Source organism: Chamaea fasciata, unplaced genomic scaffold (assembly GCF_029207755.1).
Source record: "Chamaea fasciata isolate MVZ Bird 193981 ecotype frontalis unplaced genomic scaffold, bChaFas1.0.hap1 SCAF_1, whole genome shotgun sequence".
NCBI lineage: Eukaryota > Metazoa > Chordata > Aves > Passeriformes > Sylviidae > Chamaea > Chamaea fasciata.
Genome location: NW_027094086.1, coordinates 50,287,793 through 50,307,760, shown reverse-complemented (window position 1 = coordinate 50,307,760; position 19,968 = coordinate 50,287,793). Strand labels below are relative to the sequence as shown.

The 19,968-nt window shown below is 40.0% G+C and overlaps 1 protein-coding gene across 4 annotated transcripts in view; it reads left to right on the top strand.

The window, feature by feature from the left end:
* The window catches only part of EPB41L3 (erythrocyte membrane protein band 4.1 like 3), a 97,320-nt gene extending 78,179 nt beyond the window's left edge, over positions 1-19,141 (top strand). For 2 of the 4 annotated variants that reach the window (XM_066183118.1, XM_066183109.1), the window contains exons 13-22: positions 2,287-2,340; positions 4,283-4,318; positions 5,017-5,208; positions 11,021-11,143; positions 11,668-12,060; positions 13,101-13,232; positions 13,672-13,770; positions 14,837-14,917; positions 15,184-15,300; positions 16,535-19,141. In XM_066183118.1, coding sequence (XP_066039215.1) covers positions 2,287-2,340; positions 4,283-4,318; positions 5,017-5,208; positions 11,021-11,143; positions 11,668-12,060; positions 13,101-13,232; positions 13,672-13,770; positions 14,837-14,917; positions 15,184-15,294 — 1,221 coding nt within the window. In that variant the 3' untranslated portion in view covers positions 15,295-15,300; positions 16,535-19,141. Of the gene's footprint in view, positions 1-2,286; positions 2,341-4,282; positions 4,319-4,485; positions 4,552-5,016; positions 5,209-8,423; positions 8,499-8,912; positions 9,015-9,773; positions 10,503-11,020; positions 11,144-11,667; positions 12,061-13,100; positions 13,233-13,671; positions 13,771-14,836; positions 14,918-15,183; positions 15,301-16,534 lie in introns of all 4 variants that reach the window. The other 2 variants (XM_066183090.1, XM_066183099.1) reach the window with 2 other exon arrangements.
* The last annotated feature ends 827 nt before the right edge of the window (positions 19,142-19,968 follow it).

Here is a 19,968-nt window from a genome sequence, read left to right as displayed (position 1 = left end):
ACGTCAGGAGAAGCTGCCTTCTGTCCTGCTCCAGCCCTCGCCTGCCCGCCAGCCCCACCTCAGCTGTACCTCAGCCCCTCTTGGAGCTGAGCCTGGCCTTTCCTACTCTCCACTCCAGAGGAGACCTGCCTTGCTCAGCCTTAACTCACCATTCCCTGCTCTGTGATAAGCCCAGATCTTTATTTCAAGTAACTCAGTAATGCTGACTTTGACTCCATGGCTGTTGATTGGCTTATTAGCAGATGTGTATATTGCAATAAAGCAAGTTTTCTGCTTTATTTAGGATTTTGTTCCACTTACGGCAAAAGAAATAGGAACCTTTCCTGCCCCCACAGTTCACAAAAGATTGCACACAGAGATGCAGAAGACTACAGCCAGTATCCTGAACCAATGTCATACATTGTTGAGCTTGTTCTCCCTTGAGCTATGCATCTGGAATCAGTCCGTGCAGTCAAAGACAGAATCTCTCCCCTTGGAATTCATTTGCTTCTGTGTTTGTACCTTAGCAGATGATTTTCTATTGACTTCAAGTTCTTATATGAGCCCTATGTGCCAGACTTGTGTTACAGTGCCTTGACACAACTTTTAGTTCTTTTTAAATGCTTACATTCATTAATTCCTCTTTGTTTCTTTTCTTTTTTGTAAGTAGGAGTGACAATGCATACTTTTTTTTTCTACTGCCATAACTTTACAATTGCCTATGATGTTAGAAAGACATGAGACCCTTTGTTAATAAAGAAACAATTTTCTAGCACTTTAGTGAAAGCATTTGGACCAGCCTAATAGACTACTTTGACATTACATTTCCATTTAAAACTAAATGTGATCTGTCTCAGGAGTGGTCATGGCTTGAAAAATTTCATGTAACCTGCATTCATGCACTTAGCAAGTGTTTATTCTTCTGTCTGTCATACAAACAGTACAAACTCTTCAAAGAATAAAAAACAAAGCAATGAAAAAAAATCAAAATATTGTCTTAAGAAACAATGGAGTTGTCAGAAAATGACAAAAGATTGGAGGAAATTCAAAGCTAAGACTGATACCCCATCCACCAGTAGGTTGTTCTTTTGTTCTTGCTCATATTGATGTTACTGGAAGATGAGATGTGTTGTCCTGGCCTTAAATTGCCTGCTGGGTTACTTTCGATTTTCCAAGGACCACAGGAAATCACTAATGGAAACCAGAGCTTTCACTGCCATCAAAGCAACTTGGATGTACCAGTCTGGGGCAGTAGGGTGCACTTTACTTGCTAGTTATCCACATGCTTCCCTAACATCAGAGTAGTTTTATGAATTCTCTTCTCAGTCTGTAGTAACCTCCACTCCACTCTCTATTAATCTTGACACTTGTGTTCTTCACTAAAATGTTCTTCATGCAAAGCAGGGATAGATCAGTCTGTGCAATGCTGTGCTTTGTTTCATTTTTATCACTCATACCTAGTAAGTGTTTGGGGGGTGGGGGGAGTCACTTTTGTTTTACTCCTGCTTTCATCCATATTCTTAAATGGAATGAGAAATATTTCTTTTTCTTCTTTTAATGGCAGTTTTCTTTCTTTTTACTATTATTAACAATTATCAGCTGCTCTTTATTGGAACCGAGTGGGATCTGAGCCTTTCCATTACTCCACAGACAGACAGTAGATGGGCTGGGGATATGGTTATTTGAACTCCTTGGTAACGCAGACAGCCTCATGGTGTATAAATATGGAGACAAGAACAACCTCTGTACAAATGAGGGGCTGAAAGTCAGATGACTGTTAAAGTAGCTTTTTTGTTGTTGTTTTTTGGGTTTTTTTAATTATCTTTTTCCCCTCAGGATAAAAAAAATTAACAACCACTTTATATTGGCTAGAACAAAAATTAGTTCAATAATTTTCTCTAAAAAAAGACCATTATGGGAAGAAAAGTTTGTTTAGAAAATATTAGTCACATTTTTTCCCCATTTTTTTTTTTTTAAACTACCTGGCTTTCTTAAGGAAAAAAAAAATCTATTATTCAAATAACACTTTTCCAGTAATGTCCTGTTTGGCTTATAAATTTGTTCCAGTAAAGCCACATACTGTGTACAGTACGCCTCGAGTCTTCCTCTGAGTCTGTTCTGTTTACTAATATAGCATTTTTTATTTTGCTTCTTTGACATGTGCGTTGTTTGAAAAGCAATGCTAATGCAGTTCACAGGGATGTTGAGTTTAACAGCTCCCCGTGCGAGCCGCGTGTACTGATGAGCTGGGTTTATTCTTTATTCCTGCCTTCCTCTCGGGACCCGGGTACTTGTCTAACCCAATAGACTGACAGTGAGCAGACGGACACTGCGGCTGATGGTGAGACCACTGCCACCGAGGTTTGTACAGTCACCGGCACCCGGCTATGGCAGGGGGGAGAGAGCCTTTGGCCTCATCTCTTCCCAACCCTGGGCCTCGGGGCTAAACCGCATGTCTGCTACGGCAGCTCAGGATCCCTCCCTGCGCGTGTGTGCATGTGCCTGCCTGCAAGCGGGACAGCTTTGCCAGGACTTTCCAGTGCTCCCCATGGCTTCCTGTTACTTCTGAGTTCGGTTTGGAAGCTGCCAGGCCTCTGCGTTCTGCGGTTAGTGGGGCAGCGGTGGTCTCACCCGCGCCAGTGCTGCCCACCCGGAGGGTTGTGCTGGCCACATCGTGCCCTGGGGTTCGTTGTTTGCTTGTTTGCTCTTATACTCTGGAGCCTGAGTGGGAGAGTGGGGAAAAGACAGTAAAAAGCAGTTTTCAAATTTACTGAATAGAGGTATTCTCATGTTTAAATATCTAGAGTTTTTCTTTAATGTAATTTCACATGGCATCTTCCCATATTGCCACTACTGGCCCAGGTATTCTTTTCGGAGGAGAAATGTAAAATGTTTTATATTTTTATAACATGTATTATATGTTATATATTTACATATATATATATATATTTATATTTTTATAACATATATTATATGTTTATCCTTGCACTGAGAAGCCTCATATCCACAATGTGGTATATAGACTGTGCAGGCAAATTCAACCCTATGTGACTTCACTGAAGTGCATATAATGCTTTCATCATTAATATGGTTGCAGCTGCAAACATGAGCTGAATTTCATCTGACATCTGCTAGAAGACAGTGTCTTACCACGAACACTACTCTAGATTTTCAGAAGGGTCTCATTAATATTTGAGACTGTTAAAATTATCGTCAAGGAAAAATTTTCTGTATGACATGTCAGGACGATTCAGCGTTGGCTGTAAATAGAATAAATTTGAACTGAGTTGTAAAGTAATCAACAGATTTTCCCATGAGTCATTTGTCTAATTAGAACTATATGAAAAATTAATAATAAAATAGCAGCATGGGCATTAAAAGAATTCAAACGGTGAAACAACATAAAGTCTGTTGAGATGAGTCAGAAGTACAAAATGCTTTCAAGTGCTTTTTCCACTCCATAGCGTCAGACCTTGAGCCCTGCAGAAAGTAAAACATAATCATAAAATTATGACATTTTAAATGTTCAGTTTATTACTCAAAAAATGTGTGTTAATATCCCTAGTTGCCATATTTATTTAGAGGAGAAGATATAGCACATCTCAGTTTTTCTTACGGATACCCGATTTTCAAAATGTGTGGTATATCTGCCACCTGAAGGAAACAGGGCTGCTGGGGCAGTCCTTATGGCATTGCTTTTGAAAATGTGCACTGAAGTGGATGGGATGTGTGTGCCATTCCAGATGACAGGTCCTGAAAGAATATATACAGGCTAAATATGAAATAAAATTACAGAAATACAGAAATAGACTATGGTTAGGGAAATAGCATTTTAAGCAGATAAAATGTGTTTCCTTCTGTAGAAAGCTTTCCAGGTTGTTTGCCCATGGTGAGTTTATGCAAAGTTTTGCTTGTGGCCCAGATTATGTCCTATGTGTAAATTCTGGGATTACAGAATTCCAAAGCATTTGTTGTTGTTGTCAGTCCTAGACTAGCCGTGACCTTGGTGAGAAGGTGCAGCTGCTGCTCCATAAATAGAGATCTATGAATGTGGAGTGTAGAAGTATTTATAAAAGGAAGATGTTTAATACCCCTTTGATAATAAAAAACAAATTTGAGAAGAGGAAATTTGCTCTGAGTTAGGAAAACCATGCAAAGCTAGTGTGTCTACTCCTTCTCCTTAAACCCTTAATGAAAAGAAAATGGGATTTTAACCTAGTGTGTACCTCTCACCAATGTTCATAAAGACTTCATTCATACAAGTGGGTAAGGTGTTGTTTTCCAATCTTTCTCATGCTGGCAGTCGGATCAAGAGGAGGACGGAGATCTAAAGGCACAGGTACAGAAACAAAAGGTCTAGAAGTTGCTCAGGTATCAATGTTGGAGGTCTTCACCTCTTTCAGCATGTTACTGTCAGTTCTCTGTGAAGAAATGTGTAGAAACAGCATTTTGTATCCTTTCAATACTGTGTCCCTTACCTTTCCCTTTCTTTTTCACTTCTTTCAGAATAGTCTGATTAAGCGAATACAGGGTGAAAATGTGTATGTCAAACATAGTAATCTTATGTTAGAGGTTGGTATTGGTATATACCAGTGCATGTACATGTGTGTTAGTTTTAGTGGTAAACTGTGGATCTGCACTATGATGCATGAACTGTGTACTCCCACCTGCTAATAGATTATTTTTTCTCTCAGATTATGGTGACTCCTCTAACTTGTACTCTCGATATATGCGTGTGCGTATATGTGTGTGCCTCCACGCGCATATGTATGTTTGTTTGGAGCCTCTTTATCAGGTGCAAATTAGAGCGATATGGATAGGCTCTTTAAGAGTGTATTTAGACTCACTTGTACGAGATATGCTATGCTGTTCTCTTTCAAAATGCCACATTTTCACAGAGTGTTGTGTCAGTGCTGTGCTCCCCGGCTCCCTGAGCTGTTACTTCCCTCAATACTAACCAAGTTGTGTGTTTTGGCTCTAGAGTTTGGTTGGCTTAGGATGTATCACAAACTGCTCTATTCTTTTAAAACTGTCTAGGATCTAGACAAAACCCAGGAAGATCTGATGAAACATCAGACCAATATAAGCGAGTTGAAACGCACCTTCTTGGAAACCTCCACAGAAACGACTGTGTCTAATGAGTGGGAGAAGAGGCTTTCCACATCTCCCGTTCGGCTTGCAGCAAGGCAGGAGGATGCTCCTATGATTGAACCACTAGTGCCTGAAGAGGTCAGCGTGAGCTGAAAGGCTTCATTGTGTATTTGTCTATGCATTTTTACTTATAGCAGCTCTCACTAGATTAGAGGTCGTAGTTAGAGGCCAATCCCTGCTTGCAGGCACTCCCTTTTTTCAGGAAACAGGTGCTAGCAGCAAAGATGAGAGGAAGAGCAGATCCCACAAATATATACATATATAAATATATGTGTATATAGGGAATTAAATTCACTGGAAGCCGTGTGGCAGAACTGGGTCTCTTTGAGGGTGCAAAGTACAGGCAGGTTCGGTGAGCTTGAGGAAGTCCAGCCATGTGTGAAAGAAACCATGAAAGTGATGGAGAGAAAATTTAAACAATGGTGACTGGTTGGGAGCAGCAGTGTAGTGAGACGGGTGAGGGCTATGGTGCCAAGTTTGAAAAGAAAATACAAAACAAAGGGCAGAACTTTCAGTCTCTGAAGACAGGGAAGAAATGATGATGATCGTTAGACCTTCTTGGCCAGTTTCCATAAGGGACCTGATGGTTGCTGCAGTCTGCTGGATACTGTCATTGAAGATCCAATGCAGATTGCTAAGTAGCTGCATTTTCATGCAGTGTGCATGTGTGAAAAATCTTGCTCACTGTGCAGTCTTGAAGTGCTTATAAGAAACTTGCCTGTTTAAAAGCTGGTGTTTACTTGATCTGTAGGTAGATTAAGGAAATGTAGGGGTAGCAAGGCAACGTTTGTGTTGCAATATAAGACATAGTGCAGTGTCTTGGCCTAAGTCCAATGGAGGAAAAAGGAATAAGCTTGTGTGGTCTGCCTGGAAGTTAATTTTTTTTATTCTGTTATGAATGGATATCTGGTTTCTGTCTCACAGGAATTATCTTTATGGGTACCTCTTGGTTTTAGCACTGAAGACCAACAAATGGTCATAAGATTTGTTACTGTGCCCACAGCACTGACGTAATGTTGTAAGGAACTCAGTAAAAATTGTCTAGAAAGTGTAAATTGAAAGAGTTTTCTGCTTTCTCACCTCAGAGGTTGGTGTTGCAGACCCACAACTCTGGGGAAGGGCATCTCTGGAGGCATGCAGGTAGCAAGTGTCTGCTTTTCCTCATAGGGAAAAGGATATTGCCAAGGAAAGGGCTCTCACCTCCTCCTCTCCCACATTATACCCAGTGGCTGCTGTAGGCACCAGACGTGTATTAGTGTGGCCTTCATGTTGGATTAAAATACCTAATAAAGCCGGCTCAGTGCTCAAAGCTTCCCTTTTGAGGGAAGCACAGAGGAGTTTTAGTGTTGCTCCTGCTGCCTTGTTCAGGAATCATAACTGACCCTACAGACAGGTTGGTTTGGTTGTAGTTGAAAATAAGGGTTTATCCTTCTAAAAAGTAAAATTGTAAGTACAATGAACTTACTAATAAAGATGTGAGGAACTGTTGGAAAGGGTGACTAGCTGAGCCTGAATCAGAGGATTGCAGGGGAAGCAAACTTAGCCACCACCCTGTTTGTTTAATATCTTTATTACTTTAGGAATTTAATAAAAAGTTTTAATTAAAACACACAAGAAGTAGCAAAGTAGGAAAAGGGCAAGAATTACCTGGTATGTCTTCTCTTGCTAGTAGAAGACAACTTGCTCAAAAGCAACGTCCAGTTACTTAGATCATGTATACCTTACATGCATCTAAGTAATCTACGTCTGTTTCACAGAACCTCATCCAAATGAAAGTATTTCTGTGGAAAATAAAGAGCAGACTTGAGCTATCAGAGCCTAACTCTGAGGTGACTTCTGCTGTAGATAACACCTGCCCATTCCTTTGGTCCCAGTAAGTGAGATAGTTTCCATTCGCATGTCCTGATGAGAGGGAATTTTTTCAGGAAAAAGCTGAAGCCATCCATAGGTCAAAATCAACACCTTGATGTCTACTAAGAAATGCAGAGGCAGTCAAGATAGTGTAGTGCCTTCTTGCTAGTCAAAGAAGTTACACATTTCATTTAGCATATCCACTTTAAAAATGTGTTCAGTGCTGTTACCTGTAATTCCTTCTTAAAATGAACAGAAGAGAAAGTATCTTTTCAAAATGGGATCTTCGAGCATGTGGCACCTGAGTGTTTGGTCAGTGTGACTTTAAGCCTGTCTAGTCACCACTTGGTATCTTGGAACAGATGGGAAAATACTTTGGTTTTCCTTAGTGATGAAAAATATAGTTTTAAATATCTTCCATGATGGTGGCCAGATAGCTGTAGAATGTGAAAGCCATCATATTGACAAAGTCCTTGACAATGTTTAATCTGACCTGGATTGGATGAAACCAACACTTCAGGAATAAAGGAGTTGTGCATCTCACCTCAGTCAGGGAGTTGAGCCATTTATCCCTTTATAGTTTCGTATTTCTCTTTAAATTTCTATTTTTCCTCTTGAGTATATGTACTCTTTTATCATGCCAGTCATAGGACTTCCATTGTCATATCTATTGAGTATAGTAGTTACTGAAGTCACTAGAAAGGGTTTGGCAAGAAACCCATTTTGCTCTGCAGGGGCTTACTTTCTCTGGCCAAATGACAGCAGTGGCCAGCCCAGAAGGTGAGCTCGAAAGCCTTGGGAAATTGAGTCTTACCAACATTTTAAATTTTCCCAGTTGTCCAAGATAGAGAGATACTCTTACTATTCTCATAGCACTGGGAAAGTGCTGATGGGATAAAAATGAGGAGATTTTGGTGTCACACTACAGGATAATAGAACAACAGTTAGCTCCCTCTGTAGGAAAACTGCTCCTAAGACTTCTAATACCACCAGGGGAAAAGGAAGAGCTGTAATCTTAGCCGGGCATGCCTTCTGCCTGCTTCAGCAGAGCGGGCTGCAAACTCAGGAGAGAGCCTTGCCCAGAGTGAAGGTGGAGGGGCCTGTTCTGGGCTGTTGGTGGAAGCTGGCATCAGTCCCAGTTAAATGAGTAACATGAAACGAAACAAATGCAGTGCATCCACACCAGGGTGTTACTCAGTTTAGTGGGTTTTGTGCTACACTTGTGCATACCATTTGTATACTCGTGTCTCCTTTGCATTCACCATAGACACTGATTTCACTTCTTACTGGAAACCTCTATGCTGTAAAATGATTCTCTTTAGTTCTTTTTCTAATTTTCCATGTGATTAATAATTTTTAGAGTAGAGAAGTATAAGCTGCTGTAAAGTATAGTGTACTTTATGCCCTACATTTACTAAAATAATTTGTTCCCCTGACATCAGACCAAAGAAGAAACAGAAAAATCAGAAAAGTTCATATTTTTGCAGAAGGGAGGTACTACATTCCTTGAAATGCAGGTAAAAACAAACAATGCTTCATTGAAATGCAGTCAGAAAGGATGGCAATGATTTATTATTTTATTATCTTTTTTCCTTTCCAAGCCCTCCCTTTTCATATTTTTTTATTATTATTATTTCATAAGTTTCAGACAGAAATATAATCTGGAGACCAAATTCTGAGGAATTGGTCCTCTCCAGGGCTTATGGCTTCCTAATGGAGACTGATTTCTCTGCTAGTTAGAAATTTACTTGCACGGTGCTGTTTGGATGTTGTTTGCAGTTTGCATGCATTTCCAGCAATAAACCTCACTGAGAACGTTACGGTGAATGGGGCACTTCTGTCACGAGAATGAGTTTCCTATATATTGTCAAGTGAATTTAGATTATGTTGAGTGATGGTGAACTTTATATTTTTATTGGTTTTTCTATTAGCCAAGTGTGATAGAGAAGAAGCTGCAGGAAGGAGAATCTGCTGGCACTTTGGTTACTTCTCATCAAATCATTATCCAGAAAAGTGTCCCATCATCCCTAGAGGTCATTTTTAATTCATTTGATTTTAAACTGCATCATTTGCTTAGTTAAATACAGAAGTTATGGTCTTAAAGTAAAATAACTGGATGCTGATTGCATAGGCAAAGCAAATCACATATTACATTTGCATGAGGAGGAAAAAAAATGCTGCAATTAAGTTTCATTCAGAATTTTTAGTAGTGTGCTTAGTTTTATGCAGTTTGCTGTGTTGTGCTTCTCCATTTAAACAATCCTGAAGGGCGTTGATGTTTTTCATGTTCTTCTAACAAAACAAGAAAAATCAGGGCAGGCTACATACAGAAGCATACTATTCTAAAATGTCATTAACAGCATGTTTGTAACAACTGGGGTACAGTTGAATGGGCTTATTTGCCCTATTTTCGTAATTTGTTTCTGACTTTAGCTTTGTGAACCATTGCAGTATGTGATTTTTAACCCCAGCTTGATTCCAATCATCGTTATAATTATGCACTGACATGCTATTTTGCTCAAACAAATACAGAAATAGTGTGGCAAAAGTAATAATTTTGGGTCCATGTTATGTGGACCTCTGAAGAGAGAGAATATGCAAAGAAATCATATTTTGCCTAAGATGATTCTTTTTATTTGCTTGATAACTGCTCTAAGAAGTACAATGCTGAAAGTTACTACATGCTTGCACAAGAAGCAACATGATTTCTTAAAAGTCTTCATAATTTAGTGCTCCTGAAGTACAGATAAACCTGCAGATATTCTAATTTAGCTTTTATATTTCAAATATAGGGCACTGAGGATTGGGTTATTATAGACAAAATACCCTCTGAGGTAGTTGATGGTGAATCGGAAAAAAATCTGGCATACAAAGTAGTGACTGTGAGCAGTAAAACTGCCTTTCCACCTCAGATTTTAAAATCCAGTACCGTTCTAATGCAGAGCTTTGAGGACTTGGAAAGTGAAATACAATCCAATGAGGAGAATAAGCAGAAAATGTTCACCCTAGGAAAGTCCTATGATACCGTATCTGGGAAAATTGTAACCATGACAAGTAAAGCTAAAGAGGGCGAGAAAGCAGTACAGCCTTCAGTAGAAACTTTGCAAAAAATGGAAAGGAAAGAGCAAGAATCTGCGAAAGTCGTTCCAATAGTGGCGAAGTATGAAATCCTCAAGCCTGTCACTGATGAGAATGCCAGGCGGGGATCCGACATGCAGACCACGAGAAGAAAGCTGTCTGACTCTCTGACACCCATAAAGGAAGCAGAATCTCAGATGCAAAGTCCTGAAGAGGAGAGTTTGAAAAAGACACTAAGGATGGACCAGGACTTGCAGTTACTTGGTACACTGGAAAGCTTACAGCTTGGCAAAGCAGAAAAACATCTTGGCGGAGAAGCTGTAAAAGCAGGGGCGTTTGCCCGGACAGATAAGAGCCTGTCTGAGTGGAGATATTCCAGACAACAGCCAATTACCATTGCTACTGCTCACTATGTTACTGAGTCGTCTGCATCAAAAGTAGTGGTAACAAGTGGCTTTGACTTCATGCCACGATTTAAAGATAAAAGCATGACTTCTTTTAGGCAATCCCTTCACACCACCCTAGCTTTCGGTCCTCTTGCTGCCTGGCTTTATGTTGACAGCAGCCAACCCAGCTTATTTTTTTTATCTCATACTTTGAATCCGTCTCACAGTCTGAAGCAGACATTATATAAGGCTTTCAGCCTTTCTGGTTTATGTACTGAAATTCAGTATTGCTGCTGTGGCTTGTTAATAAAAGAAAAAAAAAAAAAAAAAAGGTTTGCTTGAAGCAGCAAAACGCCAATGCTAACAACTTTGCTTTGTAACTATTGCTTACTACAGCCATTATGAATTCGCTCTGATTTATTTTCCCATTCTTTTCCTGTTTCCAACCTCTCTGTGCCCCTGCAACCTTCTCTCCTTTTCCTCCGTCTCCGCCTCTGGTTTTGGCAATTAATATGTCTGTGCATATGGGTCTGTCTTTTTCCTATGTATGACTCTACATTTCTTTGTCTGTTTAGACTAAACAGTCCACCAGTGAAAAAACCTTGGATGGTTCAGATATCTTCACTTTAATAGAGTCTGCCAGAAAACCGACTGAGTTCATAGGAGGGGTTACTTCTACTTCCCATAGCTGGGCTCAGGTGGCTGCTTGATTCCCTCCATCGATGTCATAACCACACACCAATTACTTTTGCTTATGTATTGTTTCGTGATTTTGTGCACAATATGGAACTGTATAACTAATGCATGTATTCATGTGTGTTTTCCTTTGTTACAATGGACCACAACAGAAACTTCACTGAAAAGGGGCAAAAAACCAAAAAAACGCAACAACCAGGTTTTCTTTCATTTCATTTTGTTTTGGTCATTTTGCAGGGTGCTGTATTTTGCCTTTGTAAAACTTTCACAAATATACCAATGAGAAGAACACTGACATTGAAATTTCTCTTCACTTTTAAAAATGTTGATTCTTGCTTTGTTTTCCATTTCTGCTATACTGGTAACATCCTGAAAATGAAAATCCACACAATGTGGGAGAAATAACTTGGCAAAATATAATGCCCATTTTTTTAAATTTATGTTCACAGTACATTAAGCTTGGGAGATACTGCAAATAGTATTGTCTGCTTCTGATGCCGAGGGTTTTTTTCCTCCTTCCCTGCAGAGAATAGAGACGACGACATCTCAGGAGATAACTTCCAGTGACATGAAGCAAGCAGTTCAGCCGGATCAGGATACAGTGCAGAAGGTTGTACAGGAGACTGTAGTAGTCAAGGAGAGACATGGGATGGAGGTGCATGCAGGCGGGGATCCTGCTAAAGTGGCCGGACTTGCGCTGGATGCCCAGGCTGAGGCAGCGTCGGCGGTGGCTGCTGCCGTGAAAGGGAAGGAGGGCTCTGCTGGGACTGAGGGGGCGAAGGAGGAAAAAAGGGAGGAGGCTGGGAAAGCCCTAACCAAACAGGAAGGAGTCGCTGCCGCCGCTTCGTGTGAGCAGGCGGAGGAGCACAGAACAACAGTTCAACTTTCAGAGTCTTTGGAAAGAAAACCTCATTTTGAGGTAACTTGTTGTTAAATTGGTCATGTCTGTGCTGAATTGTGAATGTAGGCAATAGTGGGCTAAGATAATTCCTGTCATTGAAAGTAAACTGTGCCCAGCTTGTATGATTGCATTTTTACAGCAAGTGGTTTTTTTCTCCTCTTATTTCCTCCTTGCGTGTCACCTGCAAGGCTTGCTGCTAGTTTCCATCATGAGCAAAATGCCACGCATGTTTTACCTGAAACTGCTTTTCCTGCAACAGAGAAATACCAAATTTCATGGCATTTTATACAACAGATAACAAGATCAGCTGGCATTCTCTTTGGGAAGGTCCATCGAGGTTGGCAAAGTTCACATGTCCTCAGAGACAGGAAATAGGTTGTTTTTTCCATGCTTGGTACAATTATAAGTAAGTGTACTGTGTCTTAAACAGACCAGGTTCCTTATCTTAGTCCCATTAATAGAATTTCAAGAGCTGTTTTGTGCAGGGTTTTTTCAAAAGAGATGAAAAGACTAAGCCTGTACAGAATTCATTCTCTTGTCATTTTAAGAAAATGCAGAATCACAGATTCTCAGAACAACTGAGTCTGGAAGGGCCCTCTGGAGGCCATCTGCTCCAATCACTTGATCAGGCAGGGACATCCAGAGTGAGTTGCTGCCCAGGATCATTTCCAGAGAGCTTCTTCTGAGTATCTTCAAGGGAGGATGCTCCACAATATCCTTGGGCAACCTGTGCCAGTGTTCAGTCACTCTCACAGTGAAAAAGTGTTTCCTGACGTTCCCAGGGACCCTCCTGTTTTTCAAGTTGTGACCATTGCCTCTTGTAGTATTTAGGACATTTTGGCCTTTGTTTTCATAAAACCCAGGGAAGTGCTAGGTGTCACCAGAATTATATACATTAATGTACCACGGTAATTAAGAGAATTTTCTCTTTTTTTTTTTTTTTTGTTAAATGGAGAGCACTTTTTAGTTATTCTTTCTTTGCACCAAACAAAAAAAATGTTCTGAGAAAACCATAAGCTTTGCTAAATGTTCCAATTCCTTCTTTTTTGTTCATGCAGTCACCAGTTGTGAAGACTGAAACTATAAGTTTCAGCAGTGTTCCCGCTGGTGGGGAAACGCTTGAAATTTCAACAAAGGAAGTGCCAGTAGTCCATACAGAAACAAAAACTATTACATATGAGTCCTCTCAGGTAAGAAATTCAGCAAAAGACATGTTCTAATTTAATGTGCCTTTAAGGAACCCATTTCTTCACCCATCCCTAAGTGTATGCCTTAGTGTAAATTTTTCTAAGTTGTTCAGGTATTAAATATTAGCATAAGGAGGATGTACATAAGAATAACTTACCTGAGGGTCACTCTCGCGTCCTGGTGTAGGGTCTTTTGAGAACACTGATGAAACTGCAGATTTAAAAGCACCATCTTCTCACCTGTGTTTCCAGAGGGGAAGGATATCCATCAGATGCACAGAGAAATACTGACACATGGTCACCCTAGTAGCAGTTGTCCCCTACCATAAGATACTCACTTTATGAAGAGCTGTAGAAATAAGGAAGTTTAACAGTCCAGTTCTTGCCTCCCTGTGCTCAGAAGCATTTTTTTCAGTGACCTGTTTCCTCTTCTGATTTCTAGGTGGATTGTGGTGCTGACTCTGAACCAGGTGTATTGATGAGTGCACAAACTATCACGTCTGAAACCACCAGCACTACAACTACTACACATATCACCAAAGTGAGTCCTCAGAAAACAGAGAGCTCCTTTTTCACCAGGGTGTATGCTATCTTAGCTTTGGTTCTCTGATTTATTTTAAAAAGGGAACACATTCTGATACTCTTTTGACAAGATGTTGTAAATTTACCATAAATACTTGTCTTTATTCACCTGTCTTTGGCTATGCTGAGTTGATTAATGCATCATTCAATGTCTTGACACGAATGTAAAGCTATGTCTATGCAAGCACAAAACCTTGCTGTAGACACTTTATTTAGCTGCAAATACTACCTAGAACTGGAAAGAGTTTAACCATGTTGGTATCACATGCTAACTTGTCTGAACATGAGGCTCCACTGACACGACTGTGCCTTTCAGCCCTGAAATATTAGCACTGCATGGTGTTGAATGCACATAGTGAATCTATATTCTGTAGCCATAACAGGACATTCAGTCAGCTCCAACACTTTGGCTGTGTCCTTGGGTGGTACCCTGAGAAGCTTGCCCATAGCCAGACGAAAAGCTCATCTGCACAGACAAACCATGCTGTGTCTTCCAGGTTCTAAGGTAGCATTTAAATAACAGATCCTTCCTAAGTAGAAACCCTCTTAGTGCTGTGACAGCTCTACCACCAATATTCACTGAGAACAGGATTCCATCTTTCTGCAGTGAAGTTCCTCCATTAGTAGATGGGCCATACAAAGGCCATACCACCCTGTACACCATTCTGAAGCAAGCAGTTGGACTTAAATAGGTCTGAGTAAGGGCTGTCTTTATTCCCATTCTGTTTTTCATGGGACAAGTTTGCCATTTTTGGTGTACAAACATCTCTCTTAGTGCATTTGCAGGTTAACTAGATCTATAAAATTACCTGTGTTAGAAGGACATCTGGAGGTCATTAGTCCATTCAGAGCATTCAGGCCAACTCCAGAGCTGCTCACTTGCAGTCCAGGGCTGTCCCCTCTGCACAAGCTGCTTGAGCCATTTTGGTCCAGTCATGAGAGGGTTCCTGCACTGGTCATTCTGAGGATGAGTAGCAGCACTCTAAAGTAAGTTACTCACATGCATTTTTGTCCCTCCCATCTAGACTGTGAAAGGAGGCATCTCAGAGACAAGAATTGAAAAACGAATAGTCATCACAGGAGATGCCGATATTGATCATGATCAGGTAGAGTCTACAAACTGCTAAAAAGGCTACCCTGAAGATTGTCAAATAGAACATTTCTAAACATTCGTTTGACAGATATTATTCATACTGGCATGCCTTAAATTAAGCTGGAATAGTAGTTAAATCAGTGATGGTATATTTCATATTTTAATCATTTTCCTCATTTGTAAATTGTGTAATATGTCATGAATCTCTCCACCTTGCTACTGATCATGCATGTTCCACCTCCTTTTTGTTTTTGCCCTTCTGTGGTTTCCTTGGGATAGGCGCTGGCTCAGGCAATTAAAGAAGCCAAAGAGCAGCACCCTGACATGTCAGTGACCAAAGTAGTGGTACATAAAGAGACAGAAATCACACCAGAAGATGGGGAGGATTGACCACAGGTAAGAGGACCAGATGACTTTCCTAGGCATTTACTGGGCTGGCATGTTGCAGATGTTGTTTTCCTACCATACTTCACCTTTAACTCTTCACTTTCTCTCACTGGCATTTTCAAGTTGCTGGTTATCTGTTCTGATATTTGAAAGTAAACCACAGTCAGCTCTAGACATCTGCCTTCATTAAACAGTGCCAGCTGGAGAAAGAGAAACTACTCATTTGCTTTCGTTGGCTCTTTGAAAAGTCCTCATTGTCCATGCTTTGTTATAGTCTAATTTTCTACTTCTGAAGTCATAAAAAATCTGTTGTCTGCTTTTGTGTCATTTAAGAACAAAACCAATTTGTTCTTAAAGGTGTGCATTTTGGTTTAAAAATGCCAAGGGAAAAACCTACAGCTGCTTTCTAAATGTCTTGTGCAGATACGTTAGAAGTTACGCTTCAATTCCCAACTTGCAAAGATATGGTCCAACTTGCTTTTAAACTCAGTGAATTAGTTTGTCAGCATTTGGTTGTCTTGGCTTTCTTGTACTTGAAAGAACATTTAATGTGTTAAAGCAGCATTGTTTATCAGGATGAGATGATAATGCAGCTTTCCTTGCGTCTAGCTTTTTCTCAGTAAAGGCATGCTCTCCAATAGTGGCTGGCTAAACAGATGTCTCAATATTCCTGTATTTATTCTGTGTGCAGAAACATGTCACGCATACTAACCTGCTATGCAAAAGCTCTTAATGCCAGCACCATTGCAAAAATTGCTTTGAATGCTGTATGCAGAAGGGGAAGAAAAAGCTGCTTGTCGTATTTGTTGAATCGATAGCAGCATTTTATTCTTAAAACAATGTGTATTCCCTAGCACTTGGTGTAAGTAACAGAGTATAATGCACAGCACCTTTTGAAGCTCTTTGGCTCTTCTGCTTTTGGATATACAGACCCTAAAGAAAACTGAATTTCAGTGTCAGTTATTTATTTGGAAGATGGAACCAGTCACTAAGGAGTGAGTAGCTGTGATTCTTGTGGTATTCTGCTAATTGTTTCAGAGACAGCTCAATGTGGCTTGCTTAAAAGTCTATTGATGTCACTAATTCTTTCCATTGGTGTCAGTGGACTTTGGATTTGGTCCAAGTTGCTTATACTGGGATGATGCCATTTTCAAACAGCTTTTCTTATATGAACAAATTGACAAAATCTCTTTTGCAAGAGAGTAGTTGCTTTGAATAATTAACTCAGTTCTCTTTTCTGCAGGAATAACCTAGAATGCATATGAATCCAGACATGCATACCAGTAGGAATACGAGAGCCTATACGGAGTCTCAGTTCCAACCTGACTGACTTGTATCTGTCTATGGAAAATTTCAGTACAGAAGAATTGATCTTGACCGTTAATAAAGAAACTGGCAGAGATACCTTCCCATAGAAAGCAATCTGAATCAGCAGCAGTTAAACAATATTGCATGAAGCAACAATAAAATTACAGAAAAGCAGCATTTTTAATTTTCTTAAAATGTCTAAGTTTTCAGCTTTACCTGCACGTTCATAAACAATATAAACAGTGATCTCATGTAACACATAAACAGTTCATGCCTTTCACAGTTTCTGAAAGTCTAAACAAATTAAAATTCGTTAGGTGGCAAGCCTTTTGTTTACAGATATTGTAAATGAAGATTACCCCCAAAATGCTAGAAGCTGTATAGGTACTGTGTATAATGTTTTACCACACATTAGATGTGCCAATAACACAGTTTATTCAGTAAACAACTTGAATCTTATATTTGTTTCATCTGGTTTTATTACTGCCCAATAAACGATGATGAATCTTTACTCTTATCAAAACATATAAATGCTTACAAAGTGTGCTTTGTATACCTGACTGAATACCTTATGAGGTAGTAATGATTTTAGTATATTAACTTTAATGATTTTTGTCAGCATTGTTCAGAGTCAGCTTCCAGTTACCCTTCACAGATCCTAACCTTGTAAATTATATGTAGTTATTTTGGAGGAAAAAAAAATCTGTATTTTACTTAGTTTGCAGCTTTAGAAAATTATTAATCTGAAATAACCGTGATGGTTTTCTATTGATTCCCCTTTTGTTCTCAGAGGAAAAAAAAAAAATCTGTTTGAGAATCTGGTCAGCATTTACTATCTAGTTATGAGTCAAGCCTTAACCTGTACAGAACGTCCACTGAAAACTCGCTAGTGTCCAGCTCTAATACCCACAGAAGGGATAGCGTCCATTACACTGTCAGCTGCATCACAACACATGGTGAATGTATGTTTCTGCATAGTGAAATAAAAGTGGTAAATGCATCTGAAATCGTATTGTTCTGTGTCTAAAAGCACCTAGTGGTTTTTAGTATTCAAAACATCAAAATGTTGTGTTTGTAAGACACCACAGGTTTTACTCATGTGCACAGTAGATGTGTTTTGTCTTCAGTGGCTGACACTGCACTGTGCAGACAGTGGGAGTTAGCAGAGAATCCAAAGGGATGACAGTGTTCATCTTTGGGCATATGATGTTTGCAAAGGAAAAGGACTGTTTGGTTCCTTCTGTTTTATCTGGTTGTGTAACATTTCACCGAAGCTAAATGAAGAATTTTGTTGTTGCTTAGAAAGTAAAGGCCAGTAGTGTTTGATCCAGATCCACTCTCTTTTTGTACTTTGGCTCTGAAACATGGATAAAATTCTCTTTAAAGTAGTATTATTTATTGGTTCTTTTTTTTCTCTCTCTCTCTTTTTTTTTTCTCCTTTGCCACATCTCATTGACACTCCCCTGGTAGTTTAAGAGAAATTTGTAATGATAAGTTCACCCTTCAATCTGTATTACCTTGCAGGATTGAAAGACAATGGGTACAAGCAGACTTTTCAGGACATAAAGGGCCAAATTTGCCCTTCATTGTTTACACGGGGCTCCCTCCCATTGAAGTCAATGGATTTGCCTTCAGTGGTGAGCAGGATTTGACCCAGTGACTTGTTAATAAATGTTTATTTTCATAATTTAGAAAAAAAATAGTATATATAGAGAGAATAACCTGTAGATAATAATTAAAAGTAATATTCCAAGGCTTTTAAAGCTTTGCCCTTAGTCTCCAAAACATCTTCCTTCCACCAGCCATTCTTCATGCCTTTAAACCTGGAGTGCTAACGATGTAACCCCTCCCCGCACCGCTGTCATTGTTACCTCTCGCCTAATGACCGAGGCAAAGCTGACGGTCTGTTGTGACTTTTGATGGCCCTCTCTTCCTCCTCCTAGTCCAAGACCATTGCTGTTCTCATCTCCCTGAGTGACAGTAGGCTCAGCTCTCTGGTGCTGCTGGTGCCCAGCGGCAGTCAGAGGTGGAGGAACTCCTCACCCTGTCTCGGCCAATGGTGCACCAGGCCCTCGCTACCGCATCAGGAGTTTAAAACTAGACTCTGAAGCCATACCGATCCTCCCTCAGGTGCCCCTCATGTTATCAGCTAAGAAACAGCATTGTATTACCTCAGAGAGACGCGGGGCGATCGCACAGCCTTCTCTCCGGAGTTAGCATTATATTTTAGCATGGCTTGAGGAGATTGTACTCTGGTGATCCTGCACAGTATGTACACTGTCTAAAGATATTGCATTGTAAGAAGTTAGTCTCCTTGGAAAGGACACTCACCACTAAGATACCGCCTAAGCGCATATAAACTATGAGGAGATGAGAGTGGACAGGCAAGGACATCTCAGTGCCACTGTTGGTAGTAGACCCTTGTTTGGGGAATGGTTCCTGAAAGTGATAGCTTTGGTTTTTGTTAGAAACTGTTTCTTGGGTTGTCTGCCTAATGCTGTGCCACATGAAATAAAGAGCACCTGCCTGTTTCTACCAACCATCTTTTGTCTCTGTCTCTTCTCATTTATTGTTGGTCTTTGTCTGGCTTCTCAACATAAGAAAACAAACTATCAGATAGTGTATTACTTGTAGATAGCATTGCCAACACAGACACCGCCATGGGAGACAGCCTTACTTGCTACGGCTGGAATCCCAGCTTCAATCCTGAAAGAACTGACTACTCTACGCCATTGTGGTAAGGGCTTTGCACACCAGGCAAGAGCGGGAATAGCAAGCGACCACTGCAATAGTGACCATTGCACGTACAAAAGGAGTGAATACATCAGACTGACATTTTTTAAGGCTGTTTGGAATCCCTTAACATTTCTGCCCCTGAAGTTTTTTAAGGCTGTCTCATCACAAATGGCAAGTAATGGTGTTTCTGTGCTCAAGCAAATATAAAAAACATTTAATAAGCTTCTAAATCCATATACTAGATCAAAGCAAGGGTTTAACAGCTTAGTCTTATTTCTTTCCAGAGCAGATTTAGGCAGCTGGTGAGATGATATGCTTCATCTGTACAACAGTTTGTATCTGCTAAAATTATAGTTCCTCATAAATAGTTCTTCATGGCATATAAATTTGACATTGAGTCCAGGCTTCAGTTTGGCAATCACACTGGCGAGTCTTGCTGGAGGCTTACACCAAAATAGTTCTGTCAGGTAAGATCAGAAATCCCATTTACAAACTTCACCTTTTCATTTTCCCTCTTCACAGGTAATAAGGTTGAGATAAAGAAATGCATTCCCCTTTTTTATACTGGAACAATAATGGTCAAGGTTCTTCAGAACTAGGAATCAAATAATTATTTTTAATAATGTTTCCTAG